At 36.4% G+C, this 17,177-nt stretch overlaps 2 protein-coding genes across 2 annotated transcripts; one reads left to right on the forward strand and one right to left on the reverse strand.

Annotated features, from left to right (window-relative positions):
• The first annotated feature begins 716 nt into the window (after nt 1-716).
• Nucleotides 717-5,617, forward strand: LOC120080100 (uncharacterized). Its single transcript, XM_039034659.2, has 5 exons — nt 717-946; nt 2,255-3,563; nt 3,864-4,078; nt 4,294-4,517; nt 4,636-5,617. Exons 2-5 carry the CDS (start codon nt 2,375-2,377, stop codon nt 5,348-5,350), a joined length of 2,343 nt encoding a protein of 780 aa, XP_038890587.1. The 5' UTR covers nt 717-946; nt 2,255-2,374; the 3' UTR covers nt 5,351-5,617.
• A 10,110-nt stretch (nt 5,618-15,727) lies between these two features.
• On the reverse strand, nt 15,728-16,865 carry LOC120079429 (60S acidic ribosomal protein family). The gene is made up of 2 exons (XM_039033603.2): nt 16,654-16,865; nt 15,728-16,082 (listed from the first exon to the last, which is right to left on the reverse strand). The coding sequence occupies exons 1-2, from the start codon at nt 16,849-16,851 to the stop codon at nt 15,912-15,914; spliced, it is 369 nt and encodes a 122-aa protein (XP_038889531.1). The 5' UTR covers nt 16,852-16,865; the 3' UTR covers nt 15,728-15,911.
• Between the last annotated feature and the right edge of the window lie 312 nt (nt 16,866-17,177).

Genomic DNA, 17,177 nt, shown 5'->3' on the forward strand with positions numbered 1-17,177 from the left:
GGTAGAGAATTTGAAAACGAGGGATTTAACGAAAATAAAGTTGTATTTCATGTTTTCATAAACTTGTTTGGTAGTAGATTCTGAAGTTAGATTCTTATTTAAACAATTATTTAAAATGTACTTGATATTATATGTTTATAAATCACAAAATTAAGTGTAATTACCCAATAATATTTAGTTGACATCAACTCTTATTAATTAATTTATGAATATGATTTATATTAAATAAGTTATATAATTATTATTTTGTAATTATTATATAATTCATAATACATATTATATTTAAAAAAAAATGGATTGAGTTTATAACATGATATTTGTATTTCTAAATACTTTTATCTTTATTTAATATAATTTTAAATTTTAAAATTCAAAATTTGTATAAAATGAAAATATAAAAATATTATTTTCAGAATTTACACCATAGATTAGATTCAGAAACATATTTCGAGTCATCTACTAAACACATATTTATTGAATTAAGTGAATTTAAAAATATAAAATAAAATACGAAATCTCTGCGAAAAAGTTGGAACACATTCTCATGTAACTACATTCTGACTTAATAGACTAAATTGTTAGCTGAAATAAAGTGGGGATTTTTAAACCTAATTTAGGGAATGGCATTATTGAAATATTAAAGAATAGAAAGGGCAAAGTATTGGATAGGTCGTATTCTCTTCTCTCTTTTATTTCTCTCTATCTGAGCTTTCTTTAATGGGCTACCCGACGTGAATGAATCTTTAGTTTTTGTTCTTTCATGATTTTCTTCCTCATTCATTCTGGGTTTTTTGACCGTTGCTTTTCTTCTAAAAACCCTTCTTTCTCTCTCTACTTTCTCTCTCTACCCTTCATAATCGTCTCTCCCACTGACACTACCTCTGTAATCAAGCATCTCTTACACTCTTCTCTGTTCTCTCCCGCCGGCCAAGATTCATCCAACCAGGTACTTCTTCCCTTAATCTTCAATGATTTTCTGTTTTTTCTCTGCTTTTTTTCTTCTGGGTTCTCATGGGTTTCTGTGGAAATCGCAACATTGATGAAATATTTCTTGTTGAACCGTGAATTTTAAGGGATTCTGTGATTTTTCTCACCATTTGTTATTCTGGGTTGCTATTGTTTTCTGTTGAAAACACACATTGCTTCAACGTATTTTTTTTTGTAGAACTGTTATTTTTCAGGGATTGTGTACTCTTTCTCAACGTTTCTTCTTCTGGATTGTCTTAGTTTTCTGTGGGGATCATCACAATATTTCTTGATTAATTGTAATCTTTCAGGGATCATGTGATTTTTCTCAGCATTTTCTCTTCTGGGTTGCTGTTGTTTTTTGTGGGAATCGCATCATTGCTGAGATATTTCTTGCTGAACTGTAATTTTTCATCGATTATGTGTTTTTTTCTTCTGGGTTGCTATTGTTTTCTGTGTAACTGTAATTTTGCAAGGATTATGTGCTTTTTCCACTACATTTTCTCTTCTGGGTTGCTATCGTTTACTGAGGAGTGAGAAAATTGTTTCTATATTTCTTGTTGAACTGTGAATTTTTTGTTCTCTATCTCTCTCTCTTCTTCTCAGTGAATGTCTTAGACCCATTTGTTGAGAGAGAGAGAGAGAGAGAGAGAGAGAGAGAGAGAGAGAGAGAGAGAGGTTTATTCGTAATTTGATGTTTGATCAGGTTTCTCCATGTGAAATCTGCAAATGGGTCATTCTTCCTTCTTAACTTTGAGCCCTTTATCTTCTTTTCTTGTGTGTTTTGCTAAGCTCGAAATATGACAGTCATCATTTTCATTTTGCCTGTTTTTGACCTTCTTTTCTGTATTTTGTAATTTTATATTGCTCTCCTTTTGGTTTTTGTTTTTCCTTTTTAAGGGTGCGTCTCTTTTGTTTTTTTTGCTCCGTAATATAAAATTTGGTCAGTTTCCTTTTGAATTTCTAACTGGCAAGTTAAGGATGAGAGGCTCCTGTTGTTTCAGGAGAAATCTTTGACAACTCCTTCATAGAATCTTTTGTTCTTTTTTTGTTTGTCTAACTTCAAAATTAAGAAAAGCATTAATCCTCTAAACCCAATTTCTCTCTGTCCTCAAATCTGGTGGAGAAGCCTCCATTTCTGTTGATTTTGATTTGAAATTAGGATATTGCATGCTTCCATATTTTTTCTTCCTGTTTTCTTATTCTTGTGTGTGCATTTGGGATACTTTTTTGAATTACTCAAGTAATTCAAGGCTTGAAGTTGTCTCTTTTGCTTTTGCCTGAGCAGCCCAGAGAAACCTTATGAGTCTGGCAAGAAACACACAGCAATATCCTTGTGATTTCGGTTTTGATTCGAGCTTGACGAATTCGTAGTCTCTCAAAGTTTCCAACGGGGTCAAATTGAGATATGGGATGTTCCATGTCGAAGCTGGAAGATGAAGAGGCAGTTAAACTTTGTAAAGATCGGAAGAGTTTTATCAAACAAGCTGTTGAGCAGAGGAGACGATTCGCTTGTGGACATCTAGCCTACATACAGTCATTGAAACGAGTGTCTGCCGCTCTTCATGAGTATGTCAATGGATATGAGCCTCGCGAGTTGTTATTAGATTCATTCATTACACCCCCTTTTACACCTGTGAAGAAAACAAATCCTGGTTTTATATCTATAACACCGAATTCGTTCTCGCAACTTCCTATCCAATCTAAACCGAATACGGTGGTGAGAGTAAATTACCTGAGATCAGGTGGGAATGGGGCAGTTTCTGTAGAAGAGAGACCTCAGTCACCAGAAACTGTGAGAGTTCAATCTTATTCACCAATGCATCAGTATGGATTTGATGGCTACTTCCCAATGCAATCCCCACCAATGAATTCCTCATTCTTTTCTTATTCTCCTAACAACAGACAAAATATCCCTCCCCCATCACCCGAAAGTTCGCAATGGGACTTCTTTTGGAATCCATTTTCATCGTTGGATAACTATGGCTACCCCTCGCACAATGGTCTCGATCATATGGCAATTGACGATGAGATCAGAGGGCTAAGACAGGTTAGAGAAGAAGAAGGGATTCCTGAACTGGAAGAAGATGAAACTGAGCAGGAAGACAACAGCAATAGAGTAGACAACAGCAATAGAGTAAGAGTAAATCCCACGGAAGAAAGAACACGGACTGGCCAAAGTTGTTGTAGAGAGGAAGTTGTTGTTGAAGACGTGGATGAGGACGAAGACGAAGATGATGAGGATGAAGATGAGGATGACGATGACGATGACGATGAAGAGGAAACAAACCATGGAAGCGAGATGGACCTTGAACCAGGTGTACAATCTTGTGGTAATGGGAAGATTGATGTATCAAAGGTCCAGAATGCTGGACCTATTGCGAGTACAAGCCAAGAATCAGGGGTGGCTCATCCCGAATCCAAGGAAGAAACACCAGGCTTTACTGTTTATGTGAACCGAAAGCCAACAAGCATGACAGAGGTCATCAAAGAACTGGAAGCTCAGTTTATAACGGTTTGCAATTCAGCAAATGAGGTCTCAGCACTGTTAGAGGCTAGAAAAGCTCCATACATGGCCACTTCAAATGAACTTACAGGTTAGATACATAAATACTTCAATCTAAATCCCTTACTTTTAGTGCTTTTTTCCTCTTAAATGTGTGCTTTGCATTTGAGTCATTCGTCCATCTCAGTTAAATGACATGGTCAATAGTGTCCCATATTGATTGACCATACTCCAAAATTGGCTGACGCTATTATGTTTGAGAAAATAAAAAATATTGTGGTTTTGGATTTAGCAAATAAGGGTAAAAGGACAAATTTGTGGGATGCAGTTACAAGTTCTCGCGCTCTCATATTCTCAATATCAATTTATGAAGTCTTATTCTTCCTTGCAGCCATGAAAATGTTGAATCCAGTAGCTTTATTCCGCTCAGCTTCATCTCGCTCTTCCTCGTCAAGATTTCTAATCAGCTCTTCAGTAACTAAAGATGAAAGTGGTTACGAAAGCAGTGGCGATATATCGGAAGAATCCTGCTCATTTTCACCCGGTCATCAATCGACATTGGATAGATTATATGCTTGGGAGAAGAAGCTCTACCAGGAAGTGAGGGTGTGTAGCTCAAATTTTCTACTTGCTTGAACGAACTCTGTGGATCTTTCTGTTGTGCTTTTGTTTCTTTCACCGTGTGACCGATTCTCTTCCAACTTGATAGAGACGATTGATTGTGTGGCTTTGACCCAAGTTCTAAATATATCTTCTATAACTTTCTTTAAGGTATAGCAGTGGAGATAATTGATCTTTATAATTTCCTTCTTATTAAACAGTCTGGAGAAAAGGTTAGAATCGCATACGAGAAAAAATGTAATCAACTCAGGAACCAAGATGTAAAAGGTGAAGATCCATCTTCAGTAGAAAAAACAAGATCTGCCATGAGAGATCTCCATACTCAGATTAAGGTTTCAATTCACTCCGTCGAAGCTGTGGCGAAAAGAATCGAAATGTTAAGAGACGAAGAGTTGCAGCCTCAACTTCTAGAATTGGTTCAAGGGTATGTTTCCCTTGTTGCTCGACATCTTTACGTTGTATCTCGATTTAAACATGGTGGATTAGACCCGAACCAGGTTATACTAAGATAATTAACCACCATACTTCTTATGATTACATAGGTTAGCAAGGATGTGGAAAGTAATGGCAGAATGTCATCAATTACAGAAGCGGGCTTTAGATGAAGCAAAGCTTCTACTTGCCGGTATACCATCAAAGTTGGATGCTAGAAAGCTCTCTTCAGCACCAGTCATTGAACCAAACTGGTTAGCGCGGGCATCAGCCAATCTCGAGACAGAGCTCAGGAACTGGCGAAGCTGTTTCGAGTCATGGATCACTTCTCAGCGATCCTATATGCACGCAATAACCGGATGGCTCCTCCGCTGTGTAAACTCCGGTTCCTCAGACACTACAAAGCCCCCATTTTCACCTCGCAGGTCAAATACATCTGCACTGCCAATATTTGGACTTTGCATCCAATGGAAGAGGTTCCTGGATGATATCCAAGAGAAAGCAGTGCTAGACGGGCTTGACTTCTTTGCTGCTGGAATGGGGTCGCTCCACGCACAACAACAGCAAAGAGACGACCCTCACCGGACTCAAGTTGGGTCCCAGAGATACGAAGAGTCGGGTGGGAACATGGAGATGGTAGAGTTTGGGAAGGTTGAAGAGGTAATGACTGCAGAAAAAATGGCTGAAGTTGCCATAAGAGTGTTGTGTGCTGGATTGTCATTTGCTATGAGCTCATTGACTGAATTTGCAATCAGTTCTGCTGATGGATATAGTGATCTTCTTAAGCAAATGCCAAAAGGAGATAATAGCCAAATAGCACAATAGGCTCCTCAAGGTGAGATTGGAATGTAATTAATTACAAATGCTTTATTTGTAGCTTAGAATTTATTTTTTTGGTTGGGTTACAATGGTTAGAAATTTGCTTCAGATGTATTTAGTTGAAATCTAACTTAGATTTATATGAAGTAACCTGAATGTAATTTTTGCTACTCCCTATCTAACTCTTTTGGGGTGTGAGTTAGTTCTTTGATCAAAATGGATGCCGAAGTTGATATCAATAAAAACTGAACTACCTGGCTAGATTTATTCAAATGAAGGTTACCAACTATTTTTTTATTGGAAAATCTACACTTCTAGTTTTAGTTCGAGTTTTGGTAGCATTTTGGTCAAGGAGGTATCGAGCTTAGTCCTTAACTCTTGAAGGTTGAGTTTCATAGCATTTTGGTCTTTGGTGTTAGTTCTCATTTTTTAAGTTAGTCGAAGTTGATGTGGTGATGTTTTTCTATTAAAAAAATATATTTTAAACTTTTTTTTTTCCCGTTTTCCTCCCTTTTCTTTCCCCTTCTCCCAACCATGGTTGACATTGTTGTCATGCCATTTTCTTCTTCCCTCTCCCATCCTCCTTTCGCTTCTTTCTCTAAGTTTACTAAAAAAACAAAAGAGAGACGAATTAAAATGATCCTTTTATTTACGAAGCGCTCTTTGTTTCAGATTTGAAATGAGTTTTAGTTTTAGTTTTTTTCATGAACATGAGGAAGGGTAGAAATGGCGGTGAAAGGAAGGAGAAGGGCAAGAAGAGAGAAAAAAAGAAGACGATAGGGTGACCACAGTGACCATGAAAGAGAGGAAAGAGAAAGAAGAAGAAAGAAAAAAAACATTGCCATGCTCATTGCCATGTGTATAACTCAATTGACATAGTGCTTGTACTATCAATCTCGAACTCAGAGGTTCGATTCCCTCACTCCACATATTGTCAAAAAAATATATATATGTAGTTAATATGTTAATCAATTTCACCTTTTAAACGTAAATTGGCTTATCGCTTTTAACCCTTATTGGCCTACTTTTTTATTTTTTTTGTTACAACATAGGAAATAAGGAATGGAATAGAGAAGAGGAAGGAGAAGAAAGAGGGGGAGGAAAAGAAGAGAGGAAAAAAAAAGATGAAGAGAGAAAGAAGAAGTGTTGGAAATGGCAGGGTCCTCAGAACGACGAACAGTAAACCGTCAAGGCACGGCGGTCAAGCGAAGAGCAAAATTTGCAAAACAGAAACTCGTTATAGGTTGAGTCGCAGAGCTCGCTCTCTTTAGGACGTTTCGCGGCTCTGCCCAAGTGTGCAAGCAGGTCTGAAAATTTCCACGTCGCCACCAGGATAAAACAGCCAAATGAAAACTGATAAGAAATGCACCGTTATTGACCGGAACGTACACCCTTTCTAAACTATCTGCTCGGAAAGCTAAGATGTGTCGAAATGAATGTTGTGTTATGAACTGTTGAAGGCCTCACCTTTTATAAGCCTTCAACGTCAAACTGTAAGAAGCGAGAAGAGTGCTTTACCACAGAACGTACGCGGATGGTACAGACAAGCGAACGAATGGACTATTTCCCCCTTTTTTCGGTTAAAATAATAATAATAATAATAAAAATAATAAAATAATATTTTTTTTATTAAAAATAATCATCACACACATGCCACGCCCGACCAGACGGGGACGTCCATCGAACCCACATTGGTCTATCTCCTCACTCCCTCCAAAACATGGGTACCCCTTGTGGCTCAGACCTAAAACACAAGGTTGGAGTACATAAAAGAGACTTCCAACACCAAATTTTTCAATATGGGATTCTCCAACCAAAAAAATTTGGTTCCCTCTAGTTTTGAAAGTTAAATTTTCACCCAACAATCCCCCACTTGGAAATTTAAACAAAAAGAAAAGAGAGGAAAGATTTTCATCGAGCAGTTTCAAACTATACAATAGTGTGCATAAGCAAAGGTGTCTTACGACTTGAACCTTTACATAGTGTAGATGATTCAGAATATACTAGAGTAACCCTTGGTTTTGAACTCTATCACAGCATCTCACACAGAGTGTTATTAGGGTGTAGTACGAAAGCCCGTGCTTTTAAGGCCTAGCACGTGAATCCCGGTTTAGTGAATGCTTTAGAGAGTTTACCTAAAAACTCCATAGGAAGCGGCCCTCAATTCCACATTCACACAGGTGAGTCTATCAAGGGTACTCCTATAGCTAGGTACCCCACTTGTGATCGTATATATCTTATTAAGAACTGAGTTCAACCTTTCTTACGTTTCAAGATTTCATGCTCAGACTTTAAATCATAGGAATGGAACTCTGTGTTTGGGTTAGCATGATTCACTATATATCACTCGTGATCAGTTATTACCTGTTGAACCTGTTTCTTGGGATCTCCAGTCTACAGATTGGGGTTTCCTCACTATGATTCATTTTTCGATAGGCATGAGTCCCATCCTTTCTGAGGTTCTGAAAACCTATTCTCTGGCCAGTCCTTTCGTCAAAGGATCTGCCAAATTTTCATCAGTTCGTATGTGATCCACTCTAACTACACCAGTAGTGAGAAACTCTTTAATGGTACTGTGCTTACGACGTATTTGACGTCTCTTTCTGTTGTAGTAACGGTTCTGAACTTTTGCGATTGTTGCAGTACTATTGCAATGGATCAATATGGCTGGTACCGACTTTTCCCATAAGGGAATCTCTGATAGCAGACTTCTAAGCCAGCCTGCTTCTTCACTAGCTGTCGCTAGTGCTATCATTTTTGACTCCATCATAGATTGGGTTAAAATAGTCTGTTTCTTGAACTTCCAAGAGACAGCTCTGCCAGCTATATTAAAGATATAACTACTTGTAGCAATCATCTGAAAGAGAGTTCCAATCAGCATCATTGAACACTTCCAGGACAGCGGGAAACTTTTGATAATGTAATCCTAGGTTTTGGGTTTTCTTTAAGTATCTCATGACCCTTTCTATAGCATTCCAATGCTCTTTACTAGGTCTGCTTGTAAACCTGTAAAGTAATCCTACAACATAAGCTATGTCAGGCCTAGTGCAGTCGGTAACATATTTAAGACTGCCTATGATGCTCGTATACTCTGATTGATTAACACTGTCACCAGTATTCTTGAACAACTTGACACTAGGATCATAAGAAGTACAGGCTGGTTTACACTCAAAGTAATTATATTTCTTTAGAATCTTTTTTATATAGTGAGATTGATCCAAAGAAATTCCCTTTTCAGACCTATTTACTTTTATGCTAAGATTGCACTAGCTTCTCCTAAGTCCTTCATGTCGAAGTTTGCACTCAATAATGATTTTACATCATTTATGACGTGCAAGTTTGACCCAAAGATCAATAAATCATCTACATATAGACACAAGATAGTGCAGAGGTTATTATCAAACTTATAGTAGATGCATTTGTTACTTCCATTGACCTTGAAACCTTTAGATAGGATAAGGTTGTCAAATTTTTCATGCCATTGCTTAGGAGTTTGTTTTAGTCCATAGAGAGATTTGTCTAATTTTCACACCTTATTTTCTTGACCATAGACAATAAAACCCTCAGGTTGTTCTATGTAAATCTCTTCTTCAAGTTCACCGTTTAGGAAAGCGATTTTTACATCCATCTGATATACTACGAGGTTATAAAGGGTAGCGAGAGAGAACAAGACATAGATAAAGGTAATTCTAGTGACAGGGGAGAAGGTGCCAAAGAAATCTATGTTTTCTCTCTGTCTAAAGCCCTTCGCTACTAACTTGGTTTTAAATTTGTCGAAAGTCCCATCAGGTCTAAGTTTCCTTCTTAAGATCCATTTGCACCCTATTGTCTTACATTCTGGGGGTAGATCTACTAAATGCCAAGTCCTATTTAACTCAAGTGAGTTCATCTAATCATTTATGGCTTCTTGCCATAGGTTGGCATCTACTGAGGACAGGGCAACTCTTAGATCTTTAAGGTCTTCTTCTACATTGTAGGTCAGGAAGTCATTTCCGAAATCTTTGGCGATTCTAGCTCTTTTGCTTCTTCTAGATTCTGGGTCAGTTTCCTCTCTAGGGTTAGGATTTCTAACTAGGGTTATACCACTTGATCCAAAGCCCCACCATTTCTTGATTTAAAAGGAAACCTATCTTCAAAGAAGTCGACATCATTTGACTCAATGATCACTTGGTTCACTAGATCATAGAACCTGTAGGCTTTACTATTTAAGGCGTAACCTATAAAGACACGCTCGTAAGCTCTACTAGCCAACTTTCTCCTTTTTGGGTCAGGAATCCCTACAAAGGCTAGACAATCCCATGTTCTAAAGTAGGACAAATTTGGTTTCTTATTCTTGAGAATTTCGTAAGGTGAAGTTTTATTTTTAGATTTCGGGATTCTAATTAGGACATAACACACGGTAAGGATGATTTCACCTCATCAATAAGACACGACTCCTGAACTAAGTAAAATAGTAGCTACTAGCTCAGCTAAAGTTCTATTTTTCCTTTCGACTTTTCCATTCATTTCAGGAGAATAAGTTGCGGTATTTTCGTGTATTATTTCATGTGAGTTAAAGAATTCATTAAAACTGTCCGAGTCGTACTCGGTTCCCCTATCACTATGAAGTCTTTTAACTTTTCTATTAAACTGATTCTCTATTTCAGAAACAAAAAGTTTGAAGGCATCAAAAGCATCACTTTTGTTTTTCAGTAAGTGTACAAAAGTAAAATCAGAGCAATCGTCAATAAAAGTAATGAAATATCTTTTACTGTTCCTAGTCAATATGCCATCAAATTCAAAGACATCAGAAAGAATCAAATCTAGAGGCTCAAAATTCTTAAGTACAGATTTATGCGGAGTTTTAGTAATTTTAGCCTGACTACAATACTCAAATTTATCAAAATCATTCGTGGATAACTTAGGTATCATTTCCAACCTAATCATATTACTAATTAAATTCTTATTCACATGACAGAGTCTAGCACGCCAAATATTCATAGAACACAGCATATACACAGAAGATTTCATTTTATTAAAGTCTAAATTTAATTTGAACATTCCCTTAGTTGCATACCCTTTCCCTACAAATACATTATTTTTGGTAAGGGTATATAGGTCTGCCTTTATAGTTTAAGTAAACCTGGCTTTATTGAGGAGATAGCCCGAAACCAAATTCTTTCGTATCTCCGGAGTGTGCAGAACGTCCTTCAATATGAGGGTCTTCCAAGAGGTAAACTTCAGTTCCACCTTGCCCGTTCCAGCAACTTTCGTGGAGTGATGATCTCTCAACAGAATATTCTTATCCTTAATTTCAGTATAAATTTTAAATAGACTAAGGTCATGACAGATATGGCGCATCGCGCCAGTGTCTATCCACCCCCTTCACAACTACCGATCACATTTACTTTTGTGATCATGGCGACTAATGGTTCTTCTGTCAGGTTCGCCTGACCAGCAGGACGACGCCTATTCCTACAGTTCCTAGCCATGTGCCCAGCATTATTACAATTAAAGCAGAGGAACTGTACTGTTTCTCCTGAAGGGGGCTTCTGTTTTTTCTGTTGGTTCTGGTTGCTGGAGCCACGGTTCTAACTTTTTCTCTTTGTCCCCTTAGATGTTTTGTTAGGTTTTACCACGCCAGAAGCGGGTTTCCCAGGTACTGCGTTCACCTCCTCCCTCTCGTCCTGCTTCCGGGCTTCCTCCTCGATCCTTAGTCGGGTTATAAGACTCTCCAAGGAGAACTGCTTGGTCTTATGCCTCAAAGTGTTCTTAAAGTCCTTCCACAAAGGGGGCAGTTTATCAATAATAACAGCAACTTGGAATTGTTCATCTAGAGGCATACCTTCAGTAATTATCTCATGGGCTATCTTCTGGAGTTCATGGGATTGGGCCTCCATGGATTTGTCATCCGTCATTTGGAACTTAAGATAACGGCTGACCGCATATTTCTTCGACCCGGCCTCCTCGGTGTGTACTTCTTTTGCAGGACATCCCAGACCTCCTTCGCTGTCTTTATTGTACTGTAGTAGTCATACAGATCATCAGTCAAACCATTTAAAATGAAATTCTTACATAGAAAGTCTTTCTCCTCCCAGTTAACAGCTTCTTTTATCTGTTATTCAGTTGGTTCTTCTAAAAAGACGATCGGCTTAGCGCTGTACAAGCTTTGACAACTTTCTTGATGGTGAGGAAGAACAACATCTTTTGCTTCCACCGCTTGAAGTTCGCTCCTTCGAACCAAAATGGATGATTGAGGTCAGATATCATAACGTCATTGTTGCTACTGAGGGTCATTGATGATATGGCAACGTCTTAAAATTGTTGGAAATGGCAGGGCCCTCAGAACGACGAACAGTAAACCATTAAGGCACGATGGTCAAGCGAAGAGCAAAACCTGCAAATCAGAAACTCGTTATAAGCTGAGTCGTAGAGCTTGCTCTCTTTAAGACGTTTCGCAGCTCTGCCCAAGTGTGCAAGCAGGTCTGCAAATTGCCACATTATCCCCAGGATAAAACAGCCAAATGAAAACTGATCGGAAATGCACCGTTACCGACTGGAACGTACACCATTTCTAAACTCACTACTCGGAAAGCTAAGATGTGTCAAAATGAATTATTTGTTACGAACTGCTGAAGGCCTCGCCTTTTATAGGCCTTCAGTGTCGAACTGTAGGGAGCGAGAAAAGCGCTCCACCACAGAACGTGCGTGGACGAAACGAAACGGGATAGGCAGACGAAACGGGCTAAATAATAATAATAAAATAAACTATTTTTTTTATTAAAAATAATCATCACACACACTCGCCTCACCATGTCACACCTGATCGAACGTCCACCGAACCCATGTTGGTCTATCTTCTCACTCTCTCCAAAATATTAATATCCCTTGGGGCCCAAACCCAAAACATGGAGTACATGAAGGAGACTTCCAACACCAAATTTTCAATGTGGGATTCTCCAAAAAAAAAAGTTGGTTCCCTCTAGTTTTGAAAGTTAAATTTTCACCCAACAAGAAGATAGGCAAAGAAAGAAAAGGAAGTATTGCGACAGGCATTGGTGTTGGCTGCCATTAATGGTGAAAGAAGAAGATGGAAGGGAAGAAAGACAAGGGAGGAGGAAGAAAAGAAGTTGCTTTCGGTTCACGAGAATTTCTAATATTTGTTTGAGTTTAATTTTCAAACCAAGAAGCCAAAGCTTTCTCAAATAGACTTTTGCTTCTTTCCCTCTCAAACTCTTTATATGCTTTTGTGGGTGATGAGAACTAGGGGTGTTCCAAAAATCCGATGACTCGAAAAACTAATCAACTCAACCCAATCTGTGGGTCAGACTATTAAGTCATCTGGGGTGAGTTGTGTTTAAATAAATAAAAATTTTGTGAGTTAGGATGGTTGGGTTCACCCAAAATATCCTAATCCAATTTGAACTAACCTGGACATTATTAATTTAAGAAGTATATTGTTTTTACTTATAATAGAATTATTTTTCATTTGTTGATTTTTATTTTATTTTATTTCATGGTTTTTTTTGTTAATTTATTCTACAACAACTCCTAAAAATATTTTTTTTAGCACTTTAGAAAAGATTTTTTTATAATATAAATTCAAATTGAGCTAATAATCTTAACTAAATATATGAAAATAATTAAACAAAATTTTTACATATTAATATTTTACTTATTTTTTAAACAAAAATTTAAGTAAATGACCAAATTAACCCAACCCAATCCAACCAAATGTTTCATGGTTGGGTTAAGTTCATTATTTAATAAGGGTTATTAAGTTGAAGAAATTCATAACCCGAACAATCGGGTTGGAGGGGTTGGATCTACGAAATACTCCAACCCGACTCAACCTAACCCAATCTATGAACAACCCTATTGGGACCTCACCAAATAATTTTTTAATACTTGAAAAAGAAAATGAAAAATAATCAATTTGATGAGGTCTTTAAAACTCCAACATTTAAGAAATGTATCATGAATTGTGAAATGCGAAAACCTAAAAAGATTGTGAAATGCGAAAACAGAAAAAGATTAATAGACATTGTAAGGGTTTGGATACTGGACCACCTACTCCTGATATCATAAACTATTGATTGATCCAAAAACATAAGCTAATAGATAAAAGTAAACTTAATATTATTATATCATCAATAAACATTTTGGACTTGGGTGGTTTTGGCAATTTTGGCTTGCTCCCCTTGTTATTAGGAGCGCAACAAAAAATCGAAAAACTAAATCAAACCAAATTGATCCACTAGTTTGATTTGATTTGTTGGTATAAAATTGGACATATTGCTTTGCATTTGGAGAAACAAAAAAATATTGGTTTGAATCAATTTTTGATTGAAAAAACGAATCAAAACCAAACCAAACCGAGGGTATATATACCCTTAAAAATAAACTCCAACATTAGGTATCTTTTAGTGTTTTAATTATTATGGTGCATATGTAGTTATTGTTTAGAAAAAAAAGACCAAATATTGTGGAGTGTATATGTTTTTTATTTAGAAAGTGTCAAGAAAAAAAAGTCCAATTTCAATCTATAAAAAAAAAAAAAGAAATGGACCTAATAATTTGAATTTAAAATTAGCAACAAGAACCAATTCAAAACAAAATTTAAAATAAAAATAAAAATTTGAAAAAAATGTAAAAAATCGAGAACCAAACCGATATTAAACTGAACCAAACAAGAACCAATCCGTTGGTTTTGTTCTTTATTGGACATCGGTTAGGATCACTTCTTTATAGAATTGATTGGTTTGATTTAGTTCTTAGTTGACCCCAAAACCGATAAAATTGAACCGACTATCATCTCTACTAGTTATAATAATCAACAAACAAGATCAATATATTTTCATATGGCATCTTTAACGCTAAACAACATTAAAATCATTTTAAATCCTTAATCTATTCTTGAGAAAAACATCATTCAAATCAAATATTATAGTGTTACTTTCAACTCTTCAATTTAAAATTGAAATTAAATTTCAAACCATTTCCTTCCGTTTGTATTTACCTGAATTGAAGTATTCTAGGTAAAAATATACATAGGTTGAGTTGAATTGAAGTACTTTTTAGATTTAACATAAATGTACTGGTTTTAAATTTCTTTAACCCGAATAACTCTCATTAAATAATGAACCCAACCTAATTCAATCAGAAACATCTGGGTTGGGTTGGGGTTCGGATTACTCAAACCATTTATTTAAATTTTTGTTCTAAAAATAATTAAAATGTTAATATGTAAAAAAATTTATTTAATTATTATTATATTGAATTAAGATTAACAACTTCATCTCAATATATTGTATGAAAATTGTCATTCTGAAATGCTAAAATATTATTTTAAAGAATTGTTGGCGAATAAATCATAAAAAAAAAAAAAAAAATAGTGAATTCAATATTAATTCAGATTGGGTTATTTTAGATCAATCAATGATGAATCAATCCAACCCATAGAATTTTCATTCATTTAAATTCAACCAACCCAAACGATATAGATTAGATTGAGTTGATCAGATTTTGCAAGATATCAAGATTTTTTAACACCCCTAATTGCTTGGCAAACTTCGTCCCTTCACTCTCAAATTCTTTATGTGCCTTTTTTAAAAATTAAAAAAAAAAAAAAAAAAGGGTCGTGAGGTAAAACATGGAAGGCAAGCCGACCAATTTGCGTTAATTTCTTCAATGATTTCTGGATTTTTAGCTTGCACTCCTAGTGATAGTATTCAATAAGCAAGGGCAATACGTATCTTCTTACCACATCTCTACCCCCCAGTCTTGAAATAACATCATAAAACTAATATTTCGCTCGATAAGATGCAGTGTACATGAAGATGAAACGAGAAAGACGATGAGGTATAAGCAAATTGGTCGGGTCGATTCAACCAGGGTGGTTTAGTGAATTTTACCTCACCTCAAATGATAGAAATAAATAAACAGGTTATTGTTTCTTCCTATGGCATCTCTAACCCTAAAACCATTTTTTAGATGCTCAATCTAATCTTGAAAAAAACACCATTCAAGTCAAAGAACAGGTGTGATAAAAAAACCAAATTGGTTCATTCCATTTGAAAAATAGAAGTCCTAATTAGATGTGTTTTACTAACATTTATTACCCACAAAATCAAAATGGTAATGAATAAGTTCTTTTTTCTTTTGGAGTTCAACACTCAAATCCAACCGTAATCTAAAACATACCAACAAAAAATTGAAGTTATCGCCTTATCACTTCATATTATTTATCTAACTCGAACCATGAAAAAAGTTTCAACAAAAGACTACAAATCCCATATTTGTTTTAAGAAGGTTCAAATCTTCGTACCCTACGTAGCATAGAATCTCTTCAACAACTAATAGATAAATCTATGACGAATATTGGAAGGAACTTCCCAAACACAATTCCAAAATAACACATCTAATTCTCAACCATTAGACAAAGGTCAGTAACAAAATTTTACGTCCTTAACAAGAACAGCAACTGAACTTGCAAATTCAAGTAAATGCATAGACATAATTTCCTGAAAAGAAAACTTGAATGCTAAAAACTCTGAGGTTGATAAACAATAACGAGTAATTATACCAACTAATCAAAAAGTGATAGGCCAAGGTCTTCATCATCACTCTCTTCCTTCACCTCTTCCTTCTTCTCAGCTGGGGCTTCTGCAGCAGCTGGAGCATCTCCTCCAGCAGGGGCAGCTGCAGCTCCTCCACCACCACCAATGAAACCGCCACCGCCGCCACCACCAACGATCACCTGAAATACTAATGTTTAAACTATGCACACAACAGAAAGTAGACAAGCAAGGAGAAAAATACTTGAGGAGATATCATAAATCATAAATAGCGTTAAGAAAAAAAAACCATAAAACCAACTTCTTCCAAATACCTCTGCAAATACAAGAGACTTGCCAATTACAAGGAATTACAAATTTTTCTTGATTCAACGAGGGAATGCGGATAGGTTATTAAACCAATCAAGGAACTCAACAATGAACATACTAAAAAATGATTACCAATAACGGTTGAATTCATTATAAGGCCATATATTTGGCAAATTCCCATAAACAATAGTTGCTTAACAACCCATAATCGCAATTGTTAAAACACCAACCTAAAGATCGAACATAGGCCAAAAGTTCAAATATATGCTACAGATGGGAAAAATTAGAAAAACAATCGACCCTCATTGCAGAGGAAAACATTACTAACCAGACTAAACAAACAGATAAACACTGACTAGGCGAGTATATAAGAAAAGATTGAAGAGTAAGCGCATCAGATCGAGAGGAATGAAAGACCGGAATAACAGAGAAAACGCAGAATACCTGGAAAACGGCGGAGGTGGGAGTGATGAAGGAGAAAGAGGACTGAACACCACCGGAGGAATCGACGGAGAGAGCAGATTGAACGAGCTTCCTCTGGAGCTCGTAGGTGGAGTCGGCAGACCCTTCAAGGTCACCGGAATACTGATTGGCGGTCCACTTACCACCGGAGCTCCGACAGACGAAGGTGAAAACTCCCATTGTTTGATCTTAGAATCGGGATTTTGCTTGAAGAAAATGGAGAGAATTGAGAGTGGACGGCTCTCTTCGGCGGATTGTGTGTGGTTTTTATGTTAACAGATGAAACCCTAGCGAGAGAGGAAAACGAGGGTTTGCCTTTGTTAAATGACTGTTTTGCCCTCGTCAGTTTTCTTTCATTTTGATTAAGCCATTACCCTTTTGGGAAAAATATTGTTTATAATGTAAAAGATTGTTATGGCTAAATCTAATAAGTTTTAGCATTTTATAAGATAAACAAAGGTAACAAATAGCTTGTAATTTTGTGTCTAATTTATCTAATAAATGTT

The sequence above is a fragment of the Benincasa hispida genome, chromosome 6 (genome assembly GCF_027475165.1).
Source record: "Benincasa hispida cultivar pf3 chromosome 6, pf3_genome.v1.1, whole genome shotgun sequence".
Lineage (NCBI taxonomy): Eukaryota > Viridiplantae > Streptophyta > Magnoliopsida > Cucurbitales > Cucurbitaceae > Benincasa > Benincasa hispida.